Below are 22,747 nucleotides of genomic sequence, written 5' to 3' on the forward strand. Positions count from 1 at the left end.
CTGGGACTTTGATCCGTGACGCGCTTGGTCAACGACATGTACTTGTTTTCTACTGTCCGCGGTTCAATATGCCATACCTCGGTGGCCTGGCTGGAAGAATGACTCAGGTCTCGTACCACCAATCCTCACGGATCAGACACATATACCTTGGCTTCATACTCGAACGGCGCCTAGCCATGCGTTGTTAGAAGACTGGGTCTGAACCATTCCTAGCTTGGCAGCGGGATAAAGTAAAGGTATGTGTGTCGACGGGAAGGCTATAATGCAATAGAAAGATACAATTGTATAAATAGCCCGCAGCAGCATGAAAATACCGGCTAAAAAAGCTGCACGCTGCATAAACCGCGCTATCGCCGCGCTTGGATCTCTAGCTGACCACATGTAGGCTATCAGGAGATGAATGTAGGAGCTAGGTGTAGGAAACTGAGGAAGACTTGTGTTGAGGGAGAAGAGATGAAGACAAGCGATGGCGCCTTGAATTTATTCGCATCCACATTCTATGCAAATCATGTGTCACCGTAATCGAATGATGCAGGCCAATGACCCTGTAGCGATCTACACAGCAAAGGATATTCGGAAGCTGAAACCACAACATCAGCTACGATTGCCAGTGCTGCAGCACTTGAAATTGGGTTCATGGGCCTACAGCTTCGCATTGGTCCTTGCCAGATACCGCGTCTTCAGCTCGCGCCGTAGTATCTTGCCTGATGCATTGCGCGGAATAGCGTTGATGGTTGTGACACCACCGCGCAGCTGTTTATGTCCAGCAACCCTGGCCGCAACAAACGCCTGAACTTCCATACACAACATAGCAGCCCTGCCCCTGTCCGTTCGATTGGCTATGTCGTCCAGCACCACGTATGCCATGGGGACCTCGGTCCCGCGCTGCGGGTCATCAATTCCAATGACTGCAGCATCCTTGACTGCACTGTGCATAAGGAGGACCCCTCAAGCTCCGACGTAGATACTTGCTGGCCCTTGTACTTTATCAGCTCCTTGATCCGGTCGGTGATGAAAATATGGCCGGTTTCGTTGATGTACCCGATGTCGCCTGTATGAAAGAACCCGTACCCATCGATAACCCGCGCAGTTTCTTCAGGCAGGTTGAGATAGCCCATCATGACTCTGTCCCCACGGACGCACAGCTCACCTTCCTGGTCAGCGCCGAGTTCGTTGCCATTCTCATCAACGAACCTGACCTCGCAGTTCGGGGCATGGAAACCAACCGAGCCAGCGATTGGCAAATAAGACGACATGAGGGTGAATCCGCCACAAACCTCCGTCAAGCCGTATCCTTGGGAAGGGCTGGCTGGAAGAAGTCTAGATACACCCTCTAGGGTGTCCTTGGTTACGCTGGCAGCACCACATGCCATATACTGAAGCGATGATAGATCATATTTGCTCAAATTCGGGTGCTTTACAATCTGCGTGAGGATGCTGGGAACGACAGTCGTGGCTTGGATCTTGAAACGGGCAATTGCCTGTAAGAATGCGTCGATGCTGTATTGAGGCAGAATATACTGCGTCTTGGCATTCGCAACATGATTGTGCAGAAATGTAGCGAGTCCAAAAATATGCGCATACGGAGAAATGACGAGATAGCGCTGCACCGCACTGCCTGGCTTGATCCCACTCTTGAGAGCCAGGAACGCAGCCAAGCTGTTCAGACTAGTGCTACCACTGACCATATTGAGGTGGCTCAGCACAACGCCCTTTGGCTGACCAGTGGTGCCCGACGAGTAGACAATCAATGCCGGCGTGCTGGCTGCTTCATCTTTCGTTTTAATACTCAGGCGCCTGTACGGCTTGTCTGAAAGTACGCTGCGGAAGCTTCTGTACAAGTAACCCGGTAGCGATTCTCCGTATACAATGATGTTGTGGGGTTGGATATCAACTAGCCCTTGATCCATGGCCTGGCTAATGACCAGCCACTGCTGCTTGGTGGTAAAAACAACCTTTGCCTTGCAGTCGTTTAGCTGATACGCAAGCTCGGAAGCATTGAACGCACTACTTGCCGTGCAGCACACTGCGCCAGCAGCCAGAATCCCATAGTACGTCGGTGCGTAGAGTATGCAGTTTGTGGCGAATATCATGACAATGTCGCCTTTGCTGATGCCAAAATCATTCACCAGCCCTGAGGCAATCCTGTTATGCATGTAATCGAGTTGGCCGTATGTCAGCGTCGCTTGGGCACCGATATCGATAAACGCTTTTGTGTCGAGCTTGGCACCGTTGGCCTTGGCGGCCGACAGGAAGTAAGTCGGGATATCGACTGTAGGAATTTCAACAGGTGGTGCGATACTCTTAAAAATCATGATATCAAAGTGATGAGGCAGTGACAAAAGAAGAGAATAAATGAGAAGAGAAAAGGAGAGGGTAGTTTACATTGCTCGCCACCTTCACACGTCTGGCCACTAGTGTTTTAGGAAGCACACTATTACTCATGTCATGTGCGAATAAATTTGGACATCCTATTGTTGCAACCAGAACAACGGGACTATACGTGTTTTCAGGTGTGTAGTAGATCAGAGATGAAGGCATAAGCTAAGGCGCTAATGGCAAACATCACATTCTGCGAGACATGGTATCTTCAATACCAAAGGGCTACAACTTTGGAACTAGATTACAGCAGAAGCGAATAGAGTAGTATATCGATCTGGTTCAGCAACGACGCAGGGCCAGCTCTGTATGTCAGCTGATATTGGCAGCGGTTTGCTTATGTTGGAATTCAAATCGAGTGCAGCTGAATAATAAATGTGCAAAGCTACAGCACGGCTCCAATTGACTTATACCGCAATAGCAAGTTGAGTAAAAAACCTGTAATAACGTACTCTTCTTCAAGAACCTGTTTATAAAAGGGCGGTATGCAGCCTGTCCTACAATCTTCTGTGCATCAGCAAACTCATCAGATGTGTAGCGAGTTGCAGTATTCACGGGATGATATGAAAGGCTGTGTAGCTACTGCAAAAGGTATTTTCTGCGAAAGCCTCGCTAACCGGTACAAGACGAAGGCAGGGTATGCCTGAGAGTAAGCTGAAGGCTAATTCCCACAAAACACCCACAGCTGTATTGCTCTGGGCAGTCTCCACTGCCATCAATCGGTTTCCTAAGGCTTTTTCTTGAGCAATGTCACATCGGAAATAAGTGTGTGAGCTGGCAAAGCTCCTCCATTATAAAATACTTCCCCAGTGACATACTTGAGATGCAATGATTTCAAATGAAGATGTTTTTATGAAATTCGGTTAAATTCCTAAAGATGAAAGTTACCAGACTCACCTTGCAGCCATCGCTGCAGTTACTGTTCCATATCCATATTCGGATATAGACCTGTGCTGCATAAGCCTGGGACCCTTTTACGCCTCTCTGCCCCTCTCCACAGACCATTCAGCAAGTATGTTTTGCTTACCTCGCCATCGTTATCCCACAGCCAGGGAACAACAGAATAGCTGACTACCGGTGGTAGCCACCTAATGCCGAGAAAATTCGCTCCATGTCTCTTTTTTTCGATTTCCCCTATGGCATCATCTGTTGATATGAGTAATTTGCAACGAATAGAGCCCTCTATCACCCATGCACGCAAGGAAATAGACAAAAATATGGCGCGAGTTCTTGATCTCCAGAGGAAAATTAGTGCGCATTGAGATCCCAGCAGTGACAAAAAGTCCAAGTGTAAAAGCTTGCGCATTCGCAGGTTGGCCTCCTCCCATTCTCTTTCCCCTGTAGTTCCCACGAGTAGTATTTCAAACGAACGTATCCAATACAGGCACCAAAAGTAAGAATCTCGCAGTTGTACCTGCACTTGTACACGGTGATACTCCAGCACACACGCATACGCATAAACAATACCAACTCATATACTGCCAAATTGTCGATGTAATTGAGGTGGTCAATCAGGCTGCCAGCGTGATGGCTTTAAACACCTACCTCTGCTCAATGCAGGGGGAGACCTTAGGCGGCATAGCGGCTGCAGACAGCAAGATGCACATGAAGGTGATCCAGCGTTTTCACCTTGTTACTCCCGCAATGACTGCATTGCCACGCAGGTTGGAGGCACTGCATGTAGTCTTCCAGGCCTTGACTGAAATTTTCAATGCCTCCACCGGCTGCCACAGGCTGGTTTACAAGCTGGCAGCAGCTGGTGCTGACGTGCATAGAACCACTACCACTCTCTACACTACACTCGCCAACATCACCTCTCCCCTTTCGCACTTGGAACCATATACAGCAACAGCATCCCCGCCGCCCCTACCCGGCCTGTCACTATCGCTATTTAGTGACACCGCCACCTGGGGCTCTGGCCCTCTGATACCTAAGGAACTGTCAGAAGGTTACAAGCGATAGAAATAAAATTATAGAGTGGGCTGGAACACCCGAAGATGGATATATTGGTTAAAATGTGAGAGAGTGCGGAAAGGCACTAAGCAAGTAGAAAAATATAGAAAGAAGACAAAAAGAATCCAGTCCAGTATTGGACTGGGTAGCAAAATATAAAGAGAAAATAGAACAATGAAATGAGGAAAATCTAATTCTGATAGGAACACGCTCGCATACCTTACTTTTCTTTGAAATACTTTACCTGCGGCTAGTTGAGCTGTAAATGGATTTTGTCTCATTCTGCTTACAAATAGAGACATCTTTTAAACTGCTATTGATATTTACCTGCTACACACAGATTTGAACTCAAATTACATCCGCGATCAGATCTGTCTTTCTTGTGTATACACCAGCTGAAATAATAGTTCCATACCTCATAGCAGCCTGTGAGCAATTCTCACTTGGCTCAACCGAGTTCATTGCAATATAAAATCACCCACAGAGGTGAAAAGATAGTTGAAGGAAGAAATGTCGGAGAGAACTGTATGGTGGGTGGGCAGGTAAAACTCCTTTGTCACTCAAATGGGCTCGGATGCTGTGTATCAGTAGCTGCTCTCAGCGCGCATGCACAATACACTGGGGGTTCCTTTTCTTTGCTTTTCTTCCCTCACGGCTTTTTCCATGTTTTTGCTCCATTATTGTGATCATTGCTCTCGATATTTGGTCAACATATCTACGGTAATATCGATCTGCCAGTATTTTCATGGGTGCGGTGCATTCGCCGCATGGCCTTGTTTTATGCACTGCAGTCACAATCACTTTTCAGTCTGTATATTGTATATCCATTATTATATGCAGTAGTGGCTGGCATTGCTAACTGTACGACAGGAACGAGCCTGTGGCTTCATGTAAAGCGTGGATAGATAGCACGCACCCCCATTCAGAGATTCAAGCAATGGGTATGCGTATTCCAGATTCATGGCGCGAATGCAGACTTGGATATAGCTGTAAACGGTATTGGACATGCCATGAAACGCGTGGTATACTTGGATATGTCTCCCCCTGATGCACAGGATGTATCGGGGTTGCCACTAATCCTGATAAACATTCTGACGGTGCGGTTTTATGGTCTCATCTACAGCTGCTCATATAGCATCTATAGCGAGGGATGGCTATAGCCATGTGTATTTGTGGTGACTAGATGACAAACGGGATAAACAGATAGGGCACAAGCTCGCAGTACCGAATCCAGTCCTTCTTGTACTTGTCACGGCATTTGCACTCGTCGCGGTAGTTGCGGTGCAGGAGCAGAACCAAAAAGTAGGCCGAGAAGAAGTAAGTCATGGGGGTGTCAAAGCCGGTTGCCATGCACTGCGCCAGCCCAAACATCCAGTCACCGGTATAGTTGATGTGGCGGGCCATGCCCCACCATCCGCTGACCAGCAGCTTGCTGCCGCTCTCCGTGGTGATGTACTTGAGGTGTTTCAGAGCCGGATCGTTCGGGTTGGTGCGGAAGGCGTTCTTCTCGCTGTTGCTGAGACGGAACACGAGGAACGAGGCGAGCCCAAACACGGCAACAAACACGGTGAACCATGTGGAGTGGTGGACGGGGTGGAAGGCCAGGTAGCGGGCCTGCAGCGAATACATGCTGGGAACCCAGGTCAGATCACCAAACGACAGCATCCAGCCGAAGCCGTCGGTGGTGATATCCATTGTGGTCAGCACCTTGTCTTCAAACACAAGAGTGTCGATGCAGTAGGCGATCTGGGGGACAATGGCGAGCCACATCGAGTTGGAGACGCTGCCATAGACAGTGTGCTGCTTGATGGCGAAGCTGGTATTGAGCAGCACCCAGCCCATGATCCCAGGGCGCAGCTCGTTGAAGAACTTGAAGTCGAAGGATCCGATGCGCGGGTTGAGCTCGCGCCCAATGAAAAAGTCGTAGATGGGGTTGCCCGAGTTGCCGGCGTGCGCCAGCATCACAATGTCTTTTCCTGGGGTTTCTACCGAGGGCGCACGGAACGAGTACAGGTAGACGAACAGGGCCTGCAGGGTCGAGAAGATCCAGGCAGAGGCGACCAGCTGGAAGTAGTGGTCGGCGATCCACAGGAACGGCGCGGTTCCGATCTTCTTGTAGACAAAGGCCCAGACGGCCGCAGTGAAGAAGAAGCTGCGCAGGCCGTTCATCGGGTAGGCCAGCTGCGTGCCGTCGCGCAGCTTGATGCCCTTCAGGGTGATTCCAGGCATGATGAAGTACAGTAAGGCAAGCCACAGCCACCACATAGTGTAGTACGTCAGGGCTTCCAGGCTCAGGTATGCGCGGTAGTTGGCCGCGCTGGCGAGAATGTGGGACCACTGGCTGGCAGACATGGGCAGCTGGCAGCCGTTGTGCTCGTTGCAGGAGAAGTACCAGACGTACAGGACGGCGGTGGTGCCAGTCATCACGGCCAGCGAGCCGGGGACGCCAAAAAACTCGCGGTGGGTGGTCTTTGGGTTCAGCATAATAGAGACTGGTTAGTGAAAGCGGAGGAGAGATGGCGAAAACAGAAAACAAACCGGCGGAGCGAGCAGATAAACAACACAGGTGGGGCGGCTTGGCAGCAGGAACGACTTCCAGAAATCTCTGCTGCTCCACTTGGCACAGTTCTCTAGCATTCTTTTTTATAATCATACATCCATTTCATTCACTTGCCCCAATGGCCGATTACGACGAAAATGAGCAGCAGATGGACTGCGCGCTGGACCTGATGCGCCGGCTGCCGCCGCAGAACGTCGAGGAGAACCTGGTGACGCTGATGGAGGTGCTGCCAGAGCTGACCGAGGAGCTGCTCTCGTCGGTGGACCAGCCGCTGCGGATCCGGCAGGACACGGCGGCAGGCAAGGAGTACCTTGTGTGCGACTATAACCGCGACGGGGACTCGTACCGGTCGCCGTGGAGCAACACGTACGACCCGCCGCTGGAGGACGGCAGCACGCCCTCGGAGCGCCTGCGGCGCCTGGAGGTGGCGGCCAACGACGCGTTTGCCACGTACAGGGAGCTGTACTACGAGGGCGGGGTGTCGTCGGTGTACCTGTGGGACATGGACGACTCGTTTGCGGGGGTGGTGCTGATCAAGAAGGTGAACGACGGGACCGTGCGTGCCAAGGGCTCGTGGGACTCGATCCACGTGATCGAGGTCCTGGAGAAGGGGCGCCAGGCGCAGTACAAGCTGACGAGCACGGTGATGCTGTACACTGTCGCGAGCGGGACGCGCGGCGACCGGCAGAACGAGATCAACCTGTCGGGGTCGCTGACGCGGCAGGACGAGCGCGAGCTGGCGGTGGAGGATCAGAGCGCACACATCGTCAACATCGGGCGGATGGTGGAGGACATGGAGTTCAAGATGCGCAATGCGCTGCAGGAGGTGTATTTCGGCAAGACGCATGACATTGTCAACGGGCTGCGGTCGGCAGCAGATCTGAGCGAGGCCAGGAGCCGCGAGCGCATGCAGCGCGACCTGTTTGGCCAGCTCAAGTCCAGGAAGGAGCAGGGGCAGTAGCAGTAGCACGTCTATTCGTATTACCAGATCTGCAATCTACTTAGTGAGGTTTTAGTATCCTTTGTCATCCCCGTGCCAGAAATTTGTATATGGGAAAAGACACATTTCGCAGCATGGATTGGAGATCGACAAAGGCAATTTCGCTCTGCATGCGAGGAGCACAAGCAGTGCTCGGGGAGCGGCGGATCCAATCGGCAGCGAGGTTAATTGAGTCCAGTTTCAGATATTCTCCAGCACATTGCACTGTGAGAATCGAGAAGTTCGCGGTTCTTGGTCGCGGAGACAAGGGGGCATCGCCGGAGAATGAGCTTGGGCAGCGGCAGCCATGCATGCTGTAGAATGGGGTCTGCTTGTTCCTGGGCTGCGACAGGGAGGGCCCGCAGGCGGCGAATGCCCGCCCCTCGAGCAGGCATTATCCTCCAGAAGCGAATTTAGCAGCGGGCGTCGCAGCCCTCTGAACACGCCTACCAGGACCCCGTGATCTCCAGTCCTTCCGAATGCCAGTGCCGCAAAGGACATCTAGGTGGCAGTCAGCTGCCGGGAAATCGCCCTTGTAAGCGTAATGACCCCCTCCCGCCGAGCTCGAGCGGCAAAATGGCTGGCTTGGGCTTCTGAACTTGTTCTCGTTCCCATCTCTCTCTCGTCTCTGACACTCCAAATAATTATTCTTTTTCATTTTCGCTCCACTAACTGGCGTGCATCCTTTCTCTGGAGTAAGCCAGCCCCGACCTATTTCTGTCGTCCTCGACTGTGTAACTCCTCACTGCTCCCCAGTTCCTGTTTTGCTCTCCCAGCCGCAACCGCCCTGCGTCCATTGCAAAAAGGCGGGATTTTTCTTTCGTTTGCTTCAACCTTGATTCCCTTTCTCTTCCTGTTACGTTTTTTATATCCTTTGTTTGTTCGCGTCGCTTTCCAACTGAAAGAACCGCCAACAAGATTCCTTGTTCTCCTTTTTCCCCTCTTTCCGTTTTCTAACCCGACCCCTCCTTTCTCCCTCCTTCACCCTTGGCTTAGCCCTTTTTCTCATACCTTTAAGGAAACCTTCTCGGAGCCTAAAAAGAAGCCCGGTTCATTATCTTGCACCAGCAGACACCATTAGCGCTATCCTACGCAACGGCACTTGAGTTTCCACATTGCCCCTCCCCGCTCTGTAAAAAAGGCCTGGGAAGTAAATTATAACTAATAATGGTATGTAGACAGCATCCTGGATATGTGTCGTGTGTGTGGAGGTGGCACGTCCTTTTGTGTGCCATTTGTCAACGGAGGGCTGCGAAAAGGGGATGCGCACGCCCACCTCTGTTTTTTTGTACTTTGAATATGTGCGCAGTGGACATGTGCCCGGGTACCCGAGTGCAGCGCGCTTCTCAATCAATCCTTTGACAAGTGCGTGTGCAGCAGCGGCAGCAGAAAAAAAAAAAGAAGAAAGGGCGAATCCTCCCCATGGACACATGGGTGAGGCAGCCCAGTAGCGCATAATGAATGGCTCCCTTCACGAACAAGCCCAGCATTGTCCTTTTTTACCTCCCTCTCACCGTCACTTACCAGTAAACTAAGCATTGTTTGTGTTTGTAGAGCAACTCTGATCACACGCGCAGCAGCCCCGCTGGAAACAGTAGCAGCATGTATGGCGCTGAGTCGCCAGTGGCCACACAGACACCGCACAGCGGTGGCGGCACGGACTATCGCACGAGCATCCAGTTTTTGACGTCGTCAACGTCGCAGCCGTCGCACGACGTGTCAGCCGACGTGATTATGGAGGAGGAGCCGTCGAGCTCAGTGCCGGTCAGTGCGCTGCTGGCGCCACAGGACAACCACCGGCAGGCGATTACGGTTCCAGCGCGCACGCAGTACCGCGAAGACGAGCTGACGGGCATGCAGGGCCTGATGGAGCTGGCCAGCCCAGAGCACACGCCGCTCAGCCCCGAGCACACGCCGCTGCGGCCAATAATCAACCATGGGGTCCACTCGGCGAGCTCCAGCGCATCGAGCGGCTCGACAAGCACGTTCTCGGTGCCCCCCGCGCTGAACATCTCGTCGCACGGCGGCTCGCGGCCGGCCAACACGCTGCCGCCGATGCAGGCGCACCAGCGGTTCCACACGTACCACAGCGCGACCACTATGGCGGGCTCGCCGGCCAGCGCTGCCACGACGCTGACGCCCGACAGCATGCCGTCGGTTACGCCAGGCGCAGTGCGCAGCTTCCCAGCGACCCTGGACGACTCGCGGATGGCTCGGCGCCGCTCGCAGAGCACCGACAGCCCGCACCACCAGCAGAGCGGCGGGCTGCCGCACGTGCTGGGCAATGCCAACATCCGCGACCGGTCGTTTACGTTCACGCAGCGGCAGCGGACGAGTGATACCCCGCTGTTCCCTATTCTTCTGCACAGGTACGTTAGTCCCACTGCAATAGCCCAGTGGGAAAAAAGCGGCATGCTCCTCTGCCATGCATCTGGCCAAAATGCATGAACGAGGCAAGTGGGCCACGCCCGCTTTTGGTTAGTTCCCACCTCCGCTCACCCCACTCATATCTAATTTTCATGCACATGTAGGATTATCGAGGAGCCGAAGAACGAGTCATGGATCCGGTGGACCGAGGACGGCACGGCGTTCAAGTTCTCGTCCTCGGAGAAGCTGCTGGCGGCGTTGCAGGCGGCAGGTCTGCGCGCGCAAAACTACCATTCGGTCGAGAAGAATCTGAACGACTACCGCTTCAACCGGCTGACGGACCAGCGGCGCAAGATCCCCGACACGGATGGCAAGCTGTGGTGGATGTTCTCGCACGCCATGTTCCACCGGGACTACCCGGACCAGATTGTCAATATCCAGCGCCGCCGCCGCACCAACCCGCCGACAATGTCGCCGCAGCCGCCGATCATTGCCACGCAGCAGCAGCAGTCGCAGCAGCAGTCGCAACAGCAGCAGCAGCCAATGCCGCCTATCCCGCAGCAGTACATGCACCACCACCATCACCATATGCAGCAGCCGTACCAGGTGCTGCCGCCGCATGCTGCGCAGCATCAGAATCATCCGTGGCTGTAAATAATTTTGCAAAGCTCTCTTCTGCTCCCCTCCCAAACGCTCATCCCAACCCGTGTTCTTTTTCCTTCTTTCTTAAAAACCTATTTTTCCATGTCTCGTTTCAATGTATTATGTTATCAGACATACGTTCTTTTTTGACAGGCTATGCAAATTGGGAGGAACAAAGGGGGTGGTTGGGAGACAGTACAGATGGTGTATGGCTCTATGCACAAGGCGGACTTAGATCTCGGTTGCCTGGCGCGGTCCCGTGGGCTTGGTCCGAATCAGTTTACTGCGCAGCCTCCGGAGCAGCACCATGCGGTCGGGAGCTCTCTGCTGGGGCTGGGGCTGTGGCTGGCTCAGCTGTGGCTGGCGTAGACTGCGTGGCTGCGGGACCGCGTGTCTGGGCAGCGAGGCGGGGCGGGCGCCCCGGATCTGCGGATACTGCATAATGATGCGGAGCACCTCAGGATGAGCGCGCAGCTCATCCTGGCGGTACGTGCACAGCGTGATCGACGAGTCGCGCGAAACCAGCGATGCGCGGGAGCCCGGCGAAAGCGTGTACATGTGAGTAGTTGGCAATAAAGAGCTTGCAAAAAAAACGGAGCGGTTTGAGTGAAGAGATGAAAAGTGGTGCCTTTCCAGGGCTGGGATGAGAGGCTTTTGTACCTCTTGCCAGTGGGCTGACTGTGGTCGACCCGGGTCCCTGCCCATTTGAAGGCACCTTGCTCACTACTGCGTCTGGCAGGTGGGGTTGCAGTAGTCACGGAACATTTTGGAAGTGGCTTACCAATCCAGTTGATCGAGAGAGGGGATCGGTGGAGGCTGGAGCGGCATGGCCTGGGAATGGAATTCCCTTCAGTCATCCCCTCGCCCCTCCAGCACCATACACTGGGTGGGGTTTCCACTGTACAACCGGCACTGTACTTGCTGCCAATCCACGTCTGCCTGTGACACATGGCAAGAGGATGAAGGATGTGCCCAAAATAGATATTAATTTGTAAGACTACAGCCAGAGAGCATCGCCAGTGTGCATGCACATTCACCGCTACAGCTATTGCATCATAGGTCCGTTCGGCGAAGAAAAAAGGATGCATGTATCCTTCTATTTCTTTTTCTTTGACTCGCTCGACTTGGTCGACTTGCCCCCGGCAGTGGTCTTGCTGGCCGTCGTCTTGCTGGCCGTCGTTTTGCCGGCTGTGGTCTTGCTGGCTGTGGTCTTGGCTGGCTTCTTTTTGGCTGAGCGACTGGCGGGCGCTGCGGGCTTCCCCGATCCCACGTGCATGTGGGTGCGCGGGTGGGTCAGGTAATTGGGTGCCGGCACCTTGGGCCGCGCGGCGCCATACCGGGTCTTTGGCGGCAGGTCGTCGTCCTCAGGAATGGGCTCCCAGGCGTCGGGTATCGTGGGCGCGTCCTTACCAGCGGCACCCTCCTCGGGCTTCTCGTCCAGGAGATGCTCGAAGCCTGGCGGGCAGACACCGTTCTTGGCTTTGAGCTTTTCGCACAGGAAGGGCTGGATCAGAGCGATCTGTCTCGTGGGACTGGTGATGGGTGGCCAGGGCGCCGGTGGCGGGAACGGCAGCGCATCGTCGGGGTTGGATGGGGCCTCCTCGCCGTTGGTGGTCTTGGCGCGGCCGCTCCAGAGGCGCTGGGGAATGGCGAGATTCTCAATGCCGAGCTCCTTGTCGAGCCCAAGGGCCTTGAAGCCAAAGAAGTCGTCGCCCATTTCGCCAAGCCCGCCAACTGCACCGGTGAGGAAGGCGCCGTCGAGAGCCGAGTCGTCGAGGGCCGAGTCCGGGCGGCTCTCGGACATGACATCGCGATATGCCTTGGTGATGTTCTTGTAGATGTCGCCCAGCTTGACGCCAGTGCGCTCAGTGTCGGCCCGCACAAAGTACTCGAGCTCGACCAGGTCCTCGGAGCCGTTCTCGTAGAGCGTATGGGCGAGGATGGCTTCGGCGCTCATGGACCGCGAGTACTTGTCCGAGTACGTGCGGAGGGTACGGCCCAGGTTGCGCATGTAGTCGATGATGAAGTCGGAGAGACACGCCATGACGTCGGCGGAGATGGTCTCGAAGCCCGTGTGGGCCAGGACCAGTGCGATGACGCGCTCAAGCATCCGCCGCGATCCACTGGCGTCCAGGCGGAATGCGGCAGGCGGGTCGGGATGGGCGGCCAGGTCGGCGTACAGGTCACGAGTGGGAATGGTGGCAGCATCGTCGGACCGACCATCCATAGCGCCCTTGCTGGCAGATGCATGGCCCTGGGCGGCCAGAAAGGCCACGGGCACGTTGAGCTTGGCTGCCCAGATCTTGTTGTTGACCTCGCGGATGCGACGCAGCTGGTCGATGTTGTCGGCCATGCCCCTCCACATGCGGCTGCCAGGGATGCGGCCGGCCGCATATGCCTCCAGCGACGGCCGCTCGGCGGTGGCCGCAGCCAAAAGTGCCGACTCGGCTGGCATGTCGGCAAACTGCTCGGCAACCGTCAGCTCGCTGTCCTCGTCAAGCCACCGCACGACGCCGTCCTTCTTCACCTGCTCCACCAGCGGCTCGCTGGCGGGGAGCCCAGCAGCGACCTCGCTCTCACAGACAAACTCGTACGCGTGCCGGTCGAGCTCATCGGCGCGCTGCTGCCACGCTGCGCGCTTTTCATCCAGTGCCTCGTTGTGCTTCCTGGCAGCTGCGGCGCCGGCGGTGCCGGACGCCTGTGGGAGCACGGTCAAGAGCTCGGAGATGTCACCAGGCTGCTCGATCAGCTCCAGGTCCTGCTCCGACAGCACCTCGTGGGTCTCATGTGCGCCCAGATCGAACGCGGACATTTTCTGGGCCGAGCGGATTGGCGCGCGTCGGTCGCTGAGCGCCCGCTGCCGGTCGTCGTCGGTCTGCCGCGCGTGCTCGAGCAGGCGCTTGCGGGCGCGGGCGCGCCAGACCTTCTCGCCCAGCGGCACGTCAATGCCTTCGGTGAGGCAGGCGACAGCGTCGCGCGCCAAAGTGCCGTTGGCGGTAGCACGCAGCAGACTCTGCACCAGGGCCGACTGGACCGGTTGAGCCGGCTGGACCGGCTGGGGGACAGTGGGCGGCACCGATGCAGACGCGGAATCGTCGCCAACCGAGGCCATGCTAGTGTTGTGCGGGTCACCAGAGTTGCCGGGCGCCGGCGTGCCTTCGTCGGCAAGGATCGATCCCTCGCGCTGCCCGTAGACAGTGCGTGCGCCCTGCGACTCGTCGCCGCTCTCGTCGCCGAACTCTGTGGCAAAATCTTCCGCCACTGCCGCCGACCCGTCGCGCTCGCGCACGACAATGTTGGGCACCGACTCCATCAGATTCTTAGCCTTCTTCAGCATTGCGTCGGCATTGCGGCGGTAGACGTTCCCGGGCTCCGTGTTGTACGTATAGCAGTTGTCGCGGATCTGCTGCACGTCGGTCCAGAACTCGTCCTTGCTGTTGTAGTGCAGCGCGCGTAGCTTTTTGGCCATGGTGCTCAGATCCATGGGATTCTCGATGACTTCGTAGTAGTCGGGCGCGTCACGTCGCTTGACCTGCGTCAGGAACGGCGCCGATGCCGCGCCCATGGTCTTCAGGTCCTGCAGGACCTGCTCCAGCGCATTGTACAGCTGCTCCTGGCCCACCCGCCGGTCGCTGGCCCATTTGGACCGCTTGGGCCGCACTTCCGACAGCAGATGCGTGAGCTCCCGTGTCGACATGCTGACGCTGTCGCGGTGGTTGTCGATAAACTGCGCCAGGTTCTTCATGTGGTACAGCGATCCGATCTGGTTCACCAGCATGTCCTTTGGCTCGGCTGCGCGCTGCTCCTGCACCTCTGCGACTGCGCGCCGGTTACTCTCGAGCCGTGCCTGCTCGGCCACTGCCTCGTCTTGCTCATCGAGCGTGCGGATCACTGCGCGGGTGGAAATCTGGACTGGACGCAGTGGGCCAGTGTCTGCAGGCGCTTGTTTCTCGTCTAATGACAGTGATGGTGATGCTGCTGGTGCTACTGCTACTGGTGCATCGGCTGGAGCTTGCTCTGGCTCCTCCTTTTTGACCAGTAGTGGTGCTGCCTCCTCTTTCACCTTCACATTCTCCTCTTCCTCATCTTCCTCGTCTTCCTCATCGTCATAGTCTTCATCTTCATCGAGGCTACGCGCTACGAGCTTGACCGGGGCCTTCATCTCCATAAGCGACGGCACCCGTGCTGACGGCTCTGAGACAGTCTCCTCCGGTGCAGCCTTCGGCGCAAGCGCTTCCTCGACTTCTTCGATCTCTCTCCGCATGTCAGCCGCATCTTTACACAGCCCGCACTGGTCATTGCACAGTGCCGCCACATACTGCTCGTAGATCGCCGCGCGCGTGTGGAACGCTGCCATGGCACAAACAAGCGAGCTCTCAGCCGCTGCGCAGTCCTTGATCTGCACAGCAGCACCCGGCGATGCTCGTCGCGTATTACTGTCGTCTGCGGACACCGGCGACATGCCATTCGATGCCACCGAAGCGTCATTCGTCCATACCACCAGATCAATATCGCTCTCGGACAATACCGACATCATCTCGTCATCGAGCTCCAGTGAATTCAGCGTGCTGGTGCGTGGCCGCTTTCCGATCCGGGCATCGTCGGACTCCCGTGCAACACCGTCTGTTGGCGCATTCCGTTTGCCGCCGGCCATGTCGCTTGGTCGCCGCGACCTGGCGGGCATGGGCGACCCGCTAATGGCTTCTGGCGGTGTCTTGGTCCCAGAAATATCAAAAATTGGCGGTGGCGGCGCGCTGGCCTGCCATTGCTCGGCGCGCGGCGAAATGAACTTTGCCCAGTTCTCTGGCGACTCCAGGGCTTTGGTGAGCCATGGAAGCTCGGCTGATGTTAGATATGCAGGCCATGCGTTGCGGGCTTGTAGGCGGTGTGCGATCTGGTAGCTGCGCCTATCCCAGTCTATGCTGAGGTCTAGTGTGCCGGATGCTATGCGCGCGGTATGCGGGCAATGGTCGGGTGTCGCCATGGTATGTATTTCTGAGCCGGTATCCTTGGCAAAAACGTGGCCAGGAGGGGTATGGTGGGATACTCTCGCGAAATGGAAAATATTAATTGGAGAGTCGAATTGGAGACACGGTGGCCGAGCGCAATAAAAAAAAACTGGTTTGGCCCTGAGCTGCGCTGGCAAGAGAACCTGTCGACTATTTTTTAAACCCAGCGCGTAAAAAAAAAGTATGAATAAGTAAATAAGGAATGCGACGCAAGGTGTGAGAGAAATGGGCAGGCCAAATACGAGTTCAAAACGAAGGTAAAAATGCGGCCAACGCGTGCAGCGCTTTAGGCCCACAACAATTCGCCGTGTGAACAGCCATTGGGTAAAGGGCAGTGATCGCGATCATGAGATGTAATCGGGGGCTGGGACGCAAAAAGATAGCCGTTTGCGCTAAGCAAAAAGATCAAGCTCGTTGGTACCTCAATTCCCTGAATTTCTCTCTACTCCTTGGACATTGTACCCATTGCAGCGAATCGAGCTTATAAAATGTTTGGAGCGGTCACTCGGCACACAGCGCGGTCGTCGGCAGGCGTGCGGGCATTCAGCACCAGCAACGTGCGCACGTACCAGTCGCGACTGAGCCAGTTCTACCACAACACGCTGCGCGACGATCTCACGATCCTCAGCTACGTCCCGCCGACAGTCCGCGCGCGGCAGCAGGTGGCGGAGGTAGCGCGGCAGGAGAAGGCGGCAAACGGCCCGTCGGGAACGCCGCCGAACCCGGTGCGGTCGCACAAGCAGCGGGTGAAGAAGGCCAAGGAGCCGGAGCCGACGGCGCACAACGCGCCGCACCTGGAGAAGGTGACGGTGCATATTCGGTGCCGCGAGGCGCTGCAGAACAAGCACCACCTGCTGTCGGCGCTGATGGCGCTGCAGACGATCACGGGGCAGCGCGCGGAGATCATCAAGGCATCGAATGACGGGGCGAGCTGGAAGCTGCGCAAGGGCATGCCGATTGCGGCCAAGGTTGATCTGACCGGCGACCGCATGTACGAGTTTGTCGACAAGCTGGTGGAGCTGGTGCTGCCGCGCATGAAGGAGTACAATGGGCTGAAGATGGACGCGGGCGATGGCCATGGCAACTTCTCGGTCGGATTCGATAGCTCGGTGATCGGGCTGTTCCCCGAGATGGAGATGGTCTATGACCAGTTCCCGCTGGTCACGGGATTCACGGTCAACTTCAAGACCTCGGCCGTGCGCAACCCGAGCGGGCGGCTGCTGATGAGCGGATTCAACCTGCCGTTCCTGCATGCGCGCAAGCAGCCGGCGGACACATTCCGCCTGTGACAACGCAAAACCAAAAAAATTACAATCTCCAACAAAAAATGAACGAGGATTATATCAGGCTATCTCTATGTGTTCGGAGATATACGTTATCTCTGCGAAAAATATGCGGGCATGTATGTTTGTGCCCGGCTGCATGTGCAGGCACATCAAGCGAGGCTAATTATCCAGCAACATGTGTCCCTGTTTTTTTTTTCTTATCTCTTGACGCTTTTTGTTTTGCGCCGGCGGGGCTGGGGAGCCTGATATGGCGCAGCGCAAACCATGCTGCTCACATGTCGTGCAGCACTGGCACTGGTCGGTAGGCAGAAAGCCGCTTATCTCTAAGGAGGGGCGGGGAGCATGTGCGGCGCAAAAAAATCCATGGCTGGGTGGTATTAAACTGCCTGCGGCGTTTTTAAAACGCCCGCCGGGCCGAAGCGTGAAGGCAAGGAAAATTATCGTCGTACTAGGAAAGTTTTCGCGCACACCCTCGTCTCTTTAATTCCGTTAACCTCTCGTCGCTTCACACGCCTGGGTTTTCTTTTTCGTTACTCTCCGTCCCCAGGATCGCCACCACTGACAGATAATAACCTCGAGCGCGGACCTTGCTAAACCTCCGTCTCCCACTCTCGCTTAAATAGACAGACGTGTCCTCGTGAAGCAGCATCCTAGATAAGAGCTTCTACATCCTCCGGTTTCGTTGCTACCGACTCTTACACAACTTTTCTTCTCAGCTCTACACATTCAGCAATGCTCAAGGCTGTTTCGCTTCTGAAGCCCTCGTCTGCATCCCGTCCGCTCAACAAGGTAAGCAGCTATCGAGAAGCCGGGCGTGGCATTCGGTTCTGCCAGTGGAGCCGCCGGCATGTTCACAAGCAGCGCATGTGAAAGGCCGGGCGGAGGATACGTTTATAAGGCGAGCCTGTGTCACCACCGCCAACTAAAAGCCATGCCAATTTTCCGTATCCCTTTAGATCACCTCGACCTCCCGTCTGCTTACCCGCTCCAACTCGACTGCCATGCGCCTCTCCAACGCCGAACTGATCAAGTCCGTGGACCAAACGCCCGGCGAGCTGTTCAAGTACCAGTCGCAGCTGCCGAAGCTGCCGGTGCCGAAGCTGTCGGAGACCCTGCCAAAGTACCTGAAGACGGTGGAGCCGCTGCTGTCCAAGGAGGAGCTGGCGCACACGACCAAGACAGTCGAGGAGTTTGCAAAGTCGGCGCAGGGCCAGGAGCTGCAGCGGCGGCTCGAGGCGCGCGCGGCCGAGCCGGGACGCGTCAACTGGCTCGAGGAGTGGTGGAACGACCTGAGCTACATGGGGTACCGCGACCCGGTGACACCGTATGTGTCGTACTTTTACGCGTACAAGGACGACAAGCTCCGGCGCAAGGCGACGCAGCGCGCGGCAGCGATAGTGCGTGCGGCGTGGCAGTTCCGCGCGCAGGTGGAGTCGCGGACGCTGGCGCCGGAGATGGCGCGCGACACGCCGTTCTGCAGCCACAGCTACAACTACATGTTCAACGCGACGCGCGTGCCGGTGCGGCCGTCGGACGTCGAGGCTGTGTTTGACCTGGCGGCTAACACGCACATCACTGTGGTCCGCAACAACCAGTTCTTTGCGCTGCAGCTCATCCACGACGGCCAGCTGCTGTCGGCTGCTGAGATCGAGTCGCAGCTCGACAGGATCGTCGAGCAGGCCGACAGCTCGGCTGCGGTGCCGGTGGGTGTGCTGACTGCGGACAACCGCGATCTGTGGGCCGACAACTACAAGCTGCTGCTGGCTGCGTCGCCCAAGAACGCGCAGACGCTGGAGACGCTGCAGAGCTCGGCGTTCACCGTGTGCCTGGATGACTCGCGTCCTGTGACCCGCGAGGAGTACCACCGCGTGTACTGGCACGGCAACGGCCGCAACCGCTGGTTCGACAAGTCGCTGCAGTTCATTGTGTGCGATAACGGCAAGGCTGGCTCGCTGGCCGAGCACTCGAGCATGGACGGCACTCCGACGTGCCGCCTCAGCGACTACATTCTGGACCAGACCCTCAACAACAAGGTGGATCTGGGAAGCTCGGCGGTCCGGCCCGATCTGCCAGCAGCCGAGCCGCTGGTCTTTGTCACGCCGCCCAATGTGGTCCGTGCCATCGAGGAGGCCGCTGCGCGGTTCGACAAGACCGTGGGCGACCACCAGCTGAAGGTGCTGCAGTACGAGGGCTTTGGCAAGGACGAGATCAAGAAGCTGGGCTTCTCGCCCGACGGCTTTGCGCAGATGATGATCCAGCTCGGCTACTACAAGCTGAACGGCGTCTGCCGGGCCACCTACGAGGCTGCGGCCACACGCAAGTTCGCCCACGGCCGCACCGAGACCTGCCGCTCGGTGTCCAACGAGAGCGCTGCGTTCTGCAAGCTGTTCGAGGACCCGGCCGCGTCGGTCGGGGACAAGTTCAAGGCCCTGCAGGCTGCCATCAAGGCCCACGGAGCCTACGCCAAGGGCTGCTCCGAGGGCAAGGGTGTTGACCGCCACCTGCTGGGCCTGCGGCTTGTGCTGAAGCCGGGCGAGGAGAAGCCCGCCATCTTCCAGGACCCGGCCTATGCGCGGACGTCGCACTGGCACCTGTCGACGTCGCAGCTGTCGAGCGAGCACTTTGAGGGCTGGGGCTTTAGCGAGGTCGTGCCTGACGGCTACGGCGTGGCCTACACCATCCGCAAGGACAGCGTCATCTTCCACATTGCTGCCATGAAGAACGAGCACGGGCTCAACTCGGACCACCTGGCCCACTACATGAAGGAGGCTGCTGCCGAGATGCGCAATGTCGTGCTTGCCCACAAGCTCAAGGAGGCCGCTGCCAAGCCCAAGCTCTAAATCCCCCGTTTTCTATATCTCTCCAGTCGTTGTGTACAATCCTAGCCAATTTTCCTTTGCTATCTCTGACAGTGACGTGTGTGGGAAAAAGTGTGTCTTGTGAGCAGAGAGGATAAACATAAATCCATCTTCTGCTTGCCTCGTTTCGGGTTATATCCGAATTGGAAAGAGTCTCCCCATTCGAAGAAACGTGACTCTATGTGTGCGAGGGCAAGGGCTTTCTCGCTGCCTCCCCGGAGCATTAATGCCCCCCCCGGAGGCACTTGTCTGTGGCTGACATGCACAGCACACGTGAGCTGAAGCTGCTGTGTCAAATGGCCGTGCATCCTGTAGAAGCTCAGTTAACCGCGTATCGAGCTGAATAAAGTGAATGCGCCTCTTTATTGCAGCGCGCTAGAGACGCTGCTAGCAATGGGTGGCGACACTATCCCTCCCCAGGCCATTTGAAATGCCAAAATGCGCCATCACCTTGATGCCCATTGTGCTCCACTTGGCGACATATAAGAATGGCGTGCGCCGCTGTGACTCTCCTTCTCTTTCTCTCTCTCCCAGCTTCAGCATCCATATTTTCCATTCATCACATATCGTTTCTTTTTCTACATACCGCACCCGCAATATCTGGCCATTTTTGTATATCCGTACTTTATTTCTCCGCCAAATGCTCAAGCTGGTTATCTTGCCGTCACGCCGGATCCGGCGGACTCCAATAAGCAAGGCACGTGAATTTCCCACGTCGGTAAATCAACGGGCTAGCTGTACTGCGCTCTTATCAACAGCGCACATAAAATGAAGCCCATGAGTTGTTTTCGGTCTTCATTCTCCTCCTCATCTTGTCCAGCTCTCCCCTTGCTTATACACGTAGCCAATATCTTTATCCCGCATCACACACTGTAGCTTCGGATTGCCGACCTGAAAAAGCGATACACAGCAAACACAGCAACGTCACCGATCGCCATGCCTACCAGCACACGCAACCAGGAGCACGAACACGGCCGGCTGTTTGACTTCCAGGCCACGCTGCCGAAGCTGCCGGTGCCAGACCTCCCCAGCACCGTGCAAAAATACATCGAGTCTCTGGAGGCGGTCCTGCCGCGCGACAAGTTCCTGGAGAGCAAGCAGGTGGCCGAGGAGTTTGCAAAGTCGACCCAGGGCCAGGAATTGCAGCAGCGGCTCGTGGAGCGCGCGGCCGAGCCGGGACGTGCAAACTGGCTCGAGGAGTGGTGGAACGACCTGAGCTACATGGGCTACCGCGATCCAGTGATTCCCTACGTCAGCTACCACTACTCGTACAACGACGACCCAGAGTGCTCGACAGCGAGCCAGCGGGCAGCGCATGTGGCGGTTGCGGCGCTGGCGTTCCGTGCGCAGCTTGTCGACGGCAGCTTGGCGCCTGAAATGCAAAAGACCTCGCCGCTATGCAGCCACAGCTACAAGTACATGTTCAATGCCTGCCGGATCCCGCACAAGCCCTCGGACTTTTGCCGCACCGTCGACTATGCAGCCAACGAAACCATCACTGTGATCCGCAGCAACCAGTTCTTCTCGGTGCCAATTACGCAGCTGGGCATGCCCCTGAGCACGGCCGAGTTTGTCGAGATCTTTGAGCGCATCATCGAGCTTGCCGATAGCCAGACTGCAGTGCCCGTGGGCGTGCTGACTGCGGATAACCGCGACGCGTGGGCAGATAACCGCCAGCTCTTGCTTAATGTGGCTGGGAACGCCCAGGTGCTGGATGCCATCGAGTCGTCGGCGTTCGTCATTGCCCTGGATAAGGCGCAGCCGGTGACGCGTGAGGAACTGAGCCACGCGGTCTGGCACGGCGACGGACGCAGCCGCTGGTTCGACAAGCCCGTGCAGTTTATTGTTACCGACAATGCGCGCGCGGGCATATGCGGTGAGCACTCGATGATGGACGGCACGCCGACGCTGCGGCTGTCTGACTTTGTCATTGGCTATGAGCACGAGTGCCCTCAGCCCGCTCGCACCGACCTGGGCTTCTCTCGGCTGGAATTCCAGACCCCACCCAAAGTCGTAGCAGCTGTGAAGCGTGCGGGTGAGTTCTTCGACACGGGAATTGCCAAGCAGCACATCTCAGTGCTGAACTACAATGCGTACGGCAAGGAGCTGATCAAGACCCTGAAGTGCTCGCCGGACGCCTTCGTGCAGATGGTGATCCAGCTCGCATACAGCCGCCTCCACGGCTGTGTGCGGCCCACGTACGAGTCCAGCATGACGCGCAAGTTCCTGCATGGCCGCACCGAGACCTGCCGGTCGGTTTCGAATGAGAGCGCTGCCTGGTGCCGCGCCATGGCCGCCAATGCCTCGCGCGCCGAGTGCGTCGAGCTGTTCCGCAAGGCCGCTGCCAAGCACACGCAGCTGACGCGCGAGGCCATTGAGGGCAGAGGCGTCGACCGCCATCTGCTGGGCCTGCGCATGCTGGTGCAGCCGGGCGAGGAGAAGCCCGACATCTTCGAGGACCCCGCCTACGCCTACTCGTCGCACTGGTACCTGTCGACGTCGCAGATTTCCAGCGAGGGCTTTGCCAGCTACGGGTGGAGCGAGGTGTCGCCCAAGGGCTACGGCATTGCGTACAACATCAAGCGCGACAGCCTGATGATGCACATTGCCTGCATGCGCAACGAGTTTGGCCTCAACTCTGACCACCTCGCCTACTACCTGGAGCAGGCCGCCAACGATGTGCGCAAGCTATTGGCGCAGTAGAACTTGGTACC

The 22,747-nt window shown here is 56.6% G+C and overlaps 12 protein-coding genes across 12 annotated transcripts; 9 read left to right on the plus strand and 3 right to left on the minus strand.

The window, feature by feature from the left end:
• Nucleotides 1-450: 450 nt before the first annotated feature.
• On the minus strand, nucleotides 451-2,373 carry DL89DRAFT_268733 (acetyl-CoA synthetase-like protein). The gene is made up of 2 exons (XM_040888027.1): nucleotides 961-2,373; nucleotides 451-928 (listed from the first exon to the last, which is right to left on the minus strand). Exons 1-2 carry the CDS (start codon nucleotides 2,313-2,315, stop codon nucleotides 643-645), a joined length of 1,641 nt encoding a protein of 546 aa, XP_040742032.1. The 5' UTR covers nucleotides 2,316-2,373; the 3' UTR covers nucleotides 451-642.
• Nucleotides 2,374-3,906: 1,533 nt separating this feature from the next.
• Nucleotides 3,907-4,435, plus strand: DL89DRAFT_301798 (uncharacterized protein; the record flags this gene model as incomplete). The annotated part of the gene is made up of 1 exon (XM_040890849.1): nucleotides 3,907-4,435. One exon carries the CDS (start codon nucleotides 3,907-3,909, stop codon nucleotides 4,339-4,341), a length of 435 nt encoding a protein of 144 aa, XP_040742033.1. The 3' UTR covers nucleotides 4,342-4,435.
• Nucleotides 4,436-5,146: 711 nt separating this feature from the next.
• On the minus strand, nucleotides 5,147-6,838 carry DL89DRAFT_268734 (ERG4/ERG24 ergosterol biosynthesis protein). Its single transcript, XM_040888028.1, has one exon. It carries the CDS (start codon nucleotides 6,814-6,816, stop codon nucleotides 5,512-5,514), a length of 1,305 nt encoding a protein of 434 aa, XP_040742034.1. The 5' UTR covers nucleotides 6,817-6,838; the 3' UTR covers nucleotides 5,147-5,511.
• Nucleotides 6,839-7,040: 202 nt separating this feature from the next.
• On the plus strand, nucleotides 7,041-7,853 carry DL89DRAFT_225180 (F-actin capping protein, beta subunit; the record flags this gene model as incomplete). The annotated part of the gene is made up of 1 exon (XM_040884735.1): nucleotides 7,041-7,853. One exon carries the CDS (start codon nucleotides 7,041-7,043, stop codon nucleotides 7,851-7,853), a length of 813 nt encoding a protein of 270 aa, XP_040742035.1.
• A 447-nt stretch (nucleotides 7,854-8,300) lies between these two features.
• Nucleotides 8,301-9,213, plus strand: DL89DRAFT_28215 (uncharacterized protein). Its single transcript, XM_040889670.1, has one exon. The coding sequence runs from the start codon at nucleotides 8,416-8,418 to the stop codon at nucleotides 8,950-8,952; it is 537 nt and encodes a 178-aa protein (XP_040742036.1). The 5' UTR covers nucleotides 8,301-8,415; the 3' UTR covers nucleotides 8,953-9,213.
• On the plus strand, nucleotides 8,706-10,396 carry DL89DRAFT_28239 (uncharacterized protein). Its single transcript, XM_040889682.1, has 2 exons — nucleotides 8,706-9,041; nucleotides 9,426-10,396. Exons 1-2 carry the CDS (start codon nucleotides 9,039-9,041, stop codon nucleotides 10,317-10,319), a joined length of 897 nt encoding a protein of 298 aa, XP_040742037.1. The 5' UTR covers nucleotides 8,706-9,038; the 3' UTR covers nucleotides 10,320-10,396.
• On the plus strand, nucleotides 10,248-11,514 carry DL89DRAFT_28194 (uncharacterized protein). The gene has a single exon (XM_040889663.1). It carries the CDS (start codon nucleotides 10,430-10,432, stop codon nucleotides 11,321-11,323), a length of 894 nt encoding a protein of 297 aa, XP_040742038.1. The 5' UTR covers nucleotides 10,248-10,429; the 3' UTR covers nucleotides 11,324-11,514.
• Nucleotides 11,515-14,235: 2,721 nt separating this feature from the next.
• On the minus strand, nucleotides 14,236-14,445 carry DL89DRAFT_225191 (Bromodomain-containing protein; the record flags this gene model as incomplete). The annotated part of the gene is made up of 1 exon (XM_040884736.1): nucleotides 14,236-14,445. A coding segment is annotated over one exon (210 nt), but the record flags the coding sequence as incomplete, so codon positions are not given.
• Nucleotides 14,446-16,306: 1,861 nt separating this feature from the next.
• On the plus strand, nucleotides 16,307-17,196 carry DL89DRAFT_268737 (ribosomal protein L5). The gene has a single exon (XM_040888029.1). The coding sequence runs from the start codon at nucleotides 16,378-16,380 to the stop codon at nucleotides 17,176-17,178; it is 801 nt and encodes a 266-aa protein (XP_040742040.1). The 5' UTR covers nucleotides 16,307-16,377; the 3' UTR covers nucleotides 17,179-17,196.
• A 164-nt stretch (nucleotides 17,197-17,360) lies between these two features.
• On the plus strand, nucleotides 17,361-17,910 carry DL89DRAFT_268738 (uncharacterized protein). Its single transcript, XM_040888030.1, has one exon. It carries the CDS (start codon nucleotides 17,423-17,425, stop codon nucleotides 17,657-17,659), a length of 237 nt encoding a protein of 78 aa, XP_040742041.1. The 5' UTR covers nucleotides 17,361-17,422; the 3' UTR covers nucleotides 17,660-17,910.
• On the plus strand, nucleotides 17,819-19,490 carry DL89DRAFT_268739 (choline/Carnitine O-acyltransferase; the record flags this gene model as incomplete). Its single annotated transcript, XM_040888031.1, has 2 exons — nucleotides 17,819-17,964; nucleotides 18,132-19,490. Coding segments are annotated over exons 1-2 (1,416 nt in total), but the record flags the coding sequence as incomplete, so codon positions are not given.
• A 1,479-nt stretch (nucleotides 19,491-20,969) lies between these two features.
• Nucleotides 20,970-22,736, plus strand: DL89DRAFT_258803 (carnitine acetyl transferase; the record flags this gene model as incomplete). Its single annotated transcript, XM_040885632.1, has 1 exon — nucleotides 20,970-22,736. The coding sequence occupies one exon, from the start codon at nucleotides 20,970-20,972 to the stop codon at nucleotides 22,734-22,736; it is 1,767 nt and encodes a 588-aa protein (XP_040742043.1).
• Between the last annotated feature and the right edge of the window lie 11 nt (nucleotides 22,737-22,747).

This window comes from Linderina pennispora, assembly GCF_002104995.1.
Source record: "Linderina pennispora strain ATCC 12442 chromosome Unknown DL89scaffold_10, whole genome shotgun sequence".
NCBI lineage: Eukaryota > Fungi > Kickxellomycota > Kickxellomycetes > Kickxellales > Kickxellaceae > Linderina > Linderina pennispora.

Bases quoted from the DNA above. Each gene is read 5' to 3' on its own strand.
- DL89DRAFT_268733 (XM_040888027.1), bottom strand. From the start codon at position 2,315: ATGATTTTTAAGAGTATCGCACCACCTGTTGAAATTCCTACAGTCGAT. The intron at 929-960 runs GTCGGAGCTTGA...CCTTATGCACAG, and splicing joins AAGGGCCAGCAAGTATCTAC to TGCAGTCAAGGATGCTGCAG.
- DL89DRAFT_268734 (XM_040888028.1), bottom strand. From the start codon at position 6,816: ATGCTGAACCCAAAGACCACCCACCGCGAGTTTTTTGGCGTCCCCGGC.
- DL89DRAFT_28215 (XM_040889670.1), top strand. From the start codon at position 8,416: ATGACCCCCTCCCGCCGAGCTCGAGCGGCAAAATGGCTGGCTTGGGCT.
- DL89DRAFT_28194 (XM_040889663.1), top strand. From the start codon at position 10,430: ATGGATCCGGTGGACCGAGGACGGCACGGCGTTCAAGTTCTCGTCCTC.
- DL89DRAFT_268737 (XM_040888029.1), top strand. From the start codon at position 16,378: ATGTTTGGAGCGGTCACTCGGCACACAGCGCGGTCGTCGGCAGGCGTG.
- DL89DRAFT_268738 (XM_040888030.1), top strand. From the start codon at position 17,423: ATGGCGCAGCGCAAACCATGCTGCTCACATGTCGTGCAGCACTGGCAC.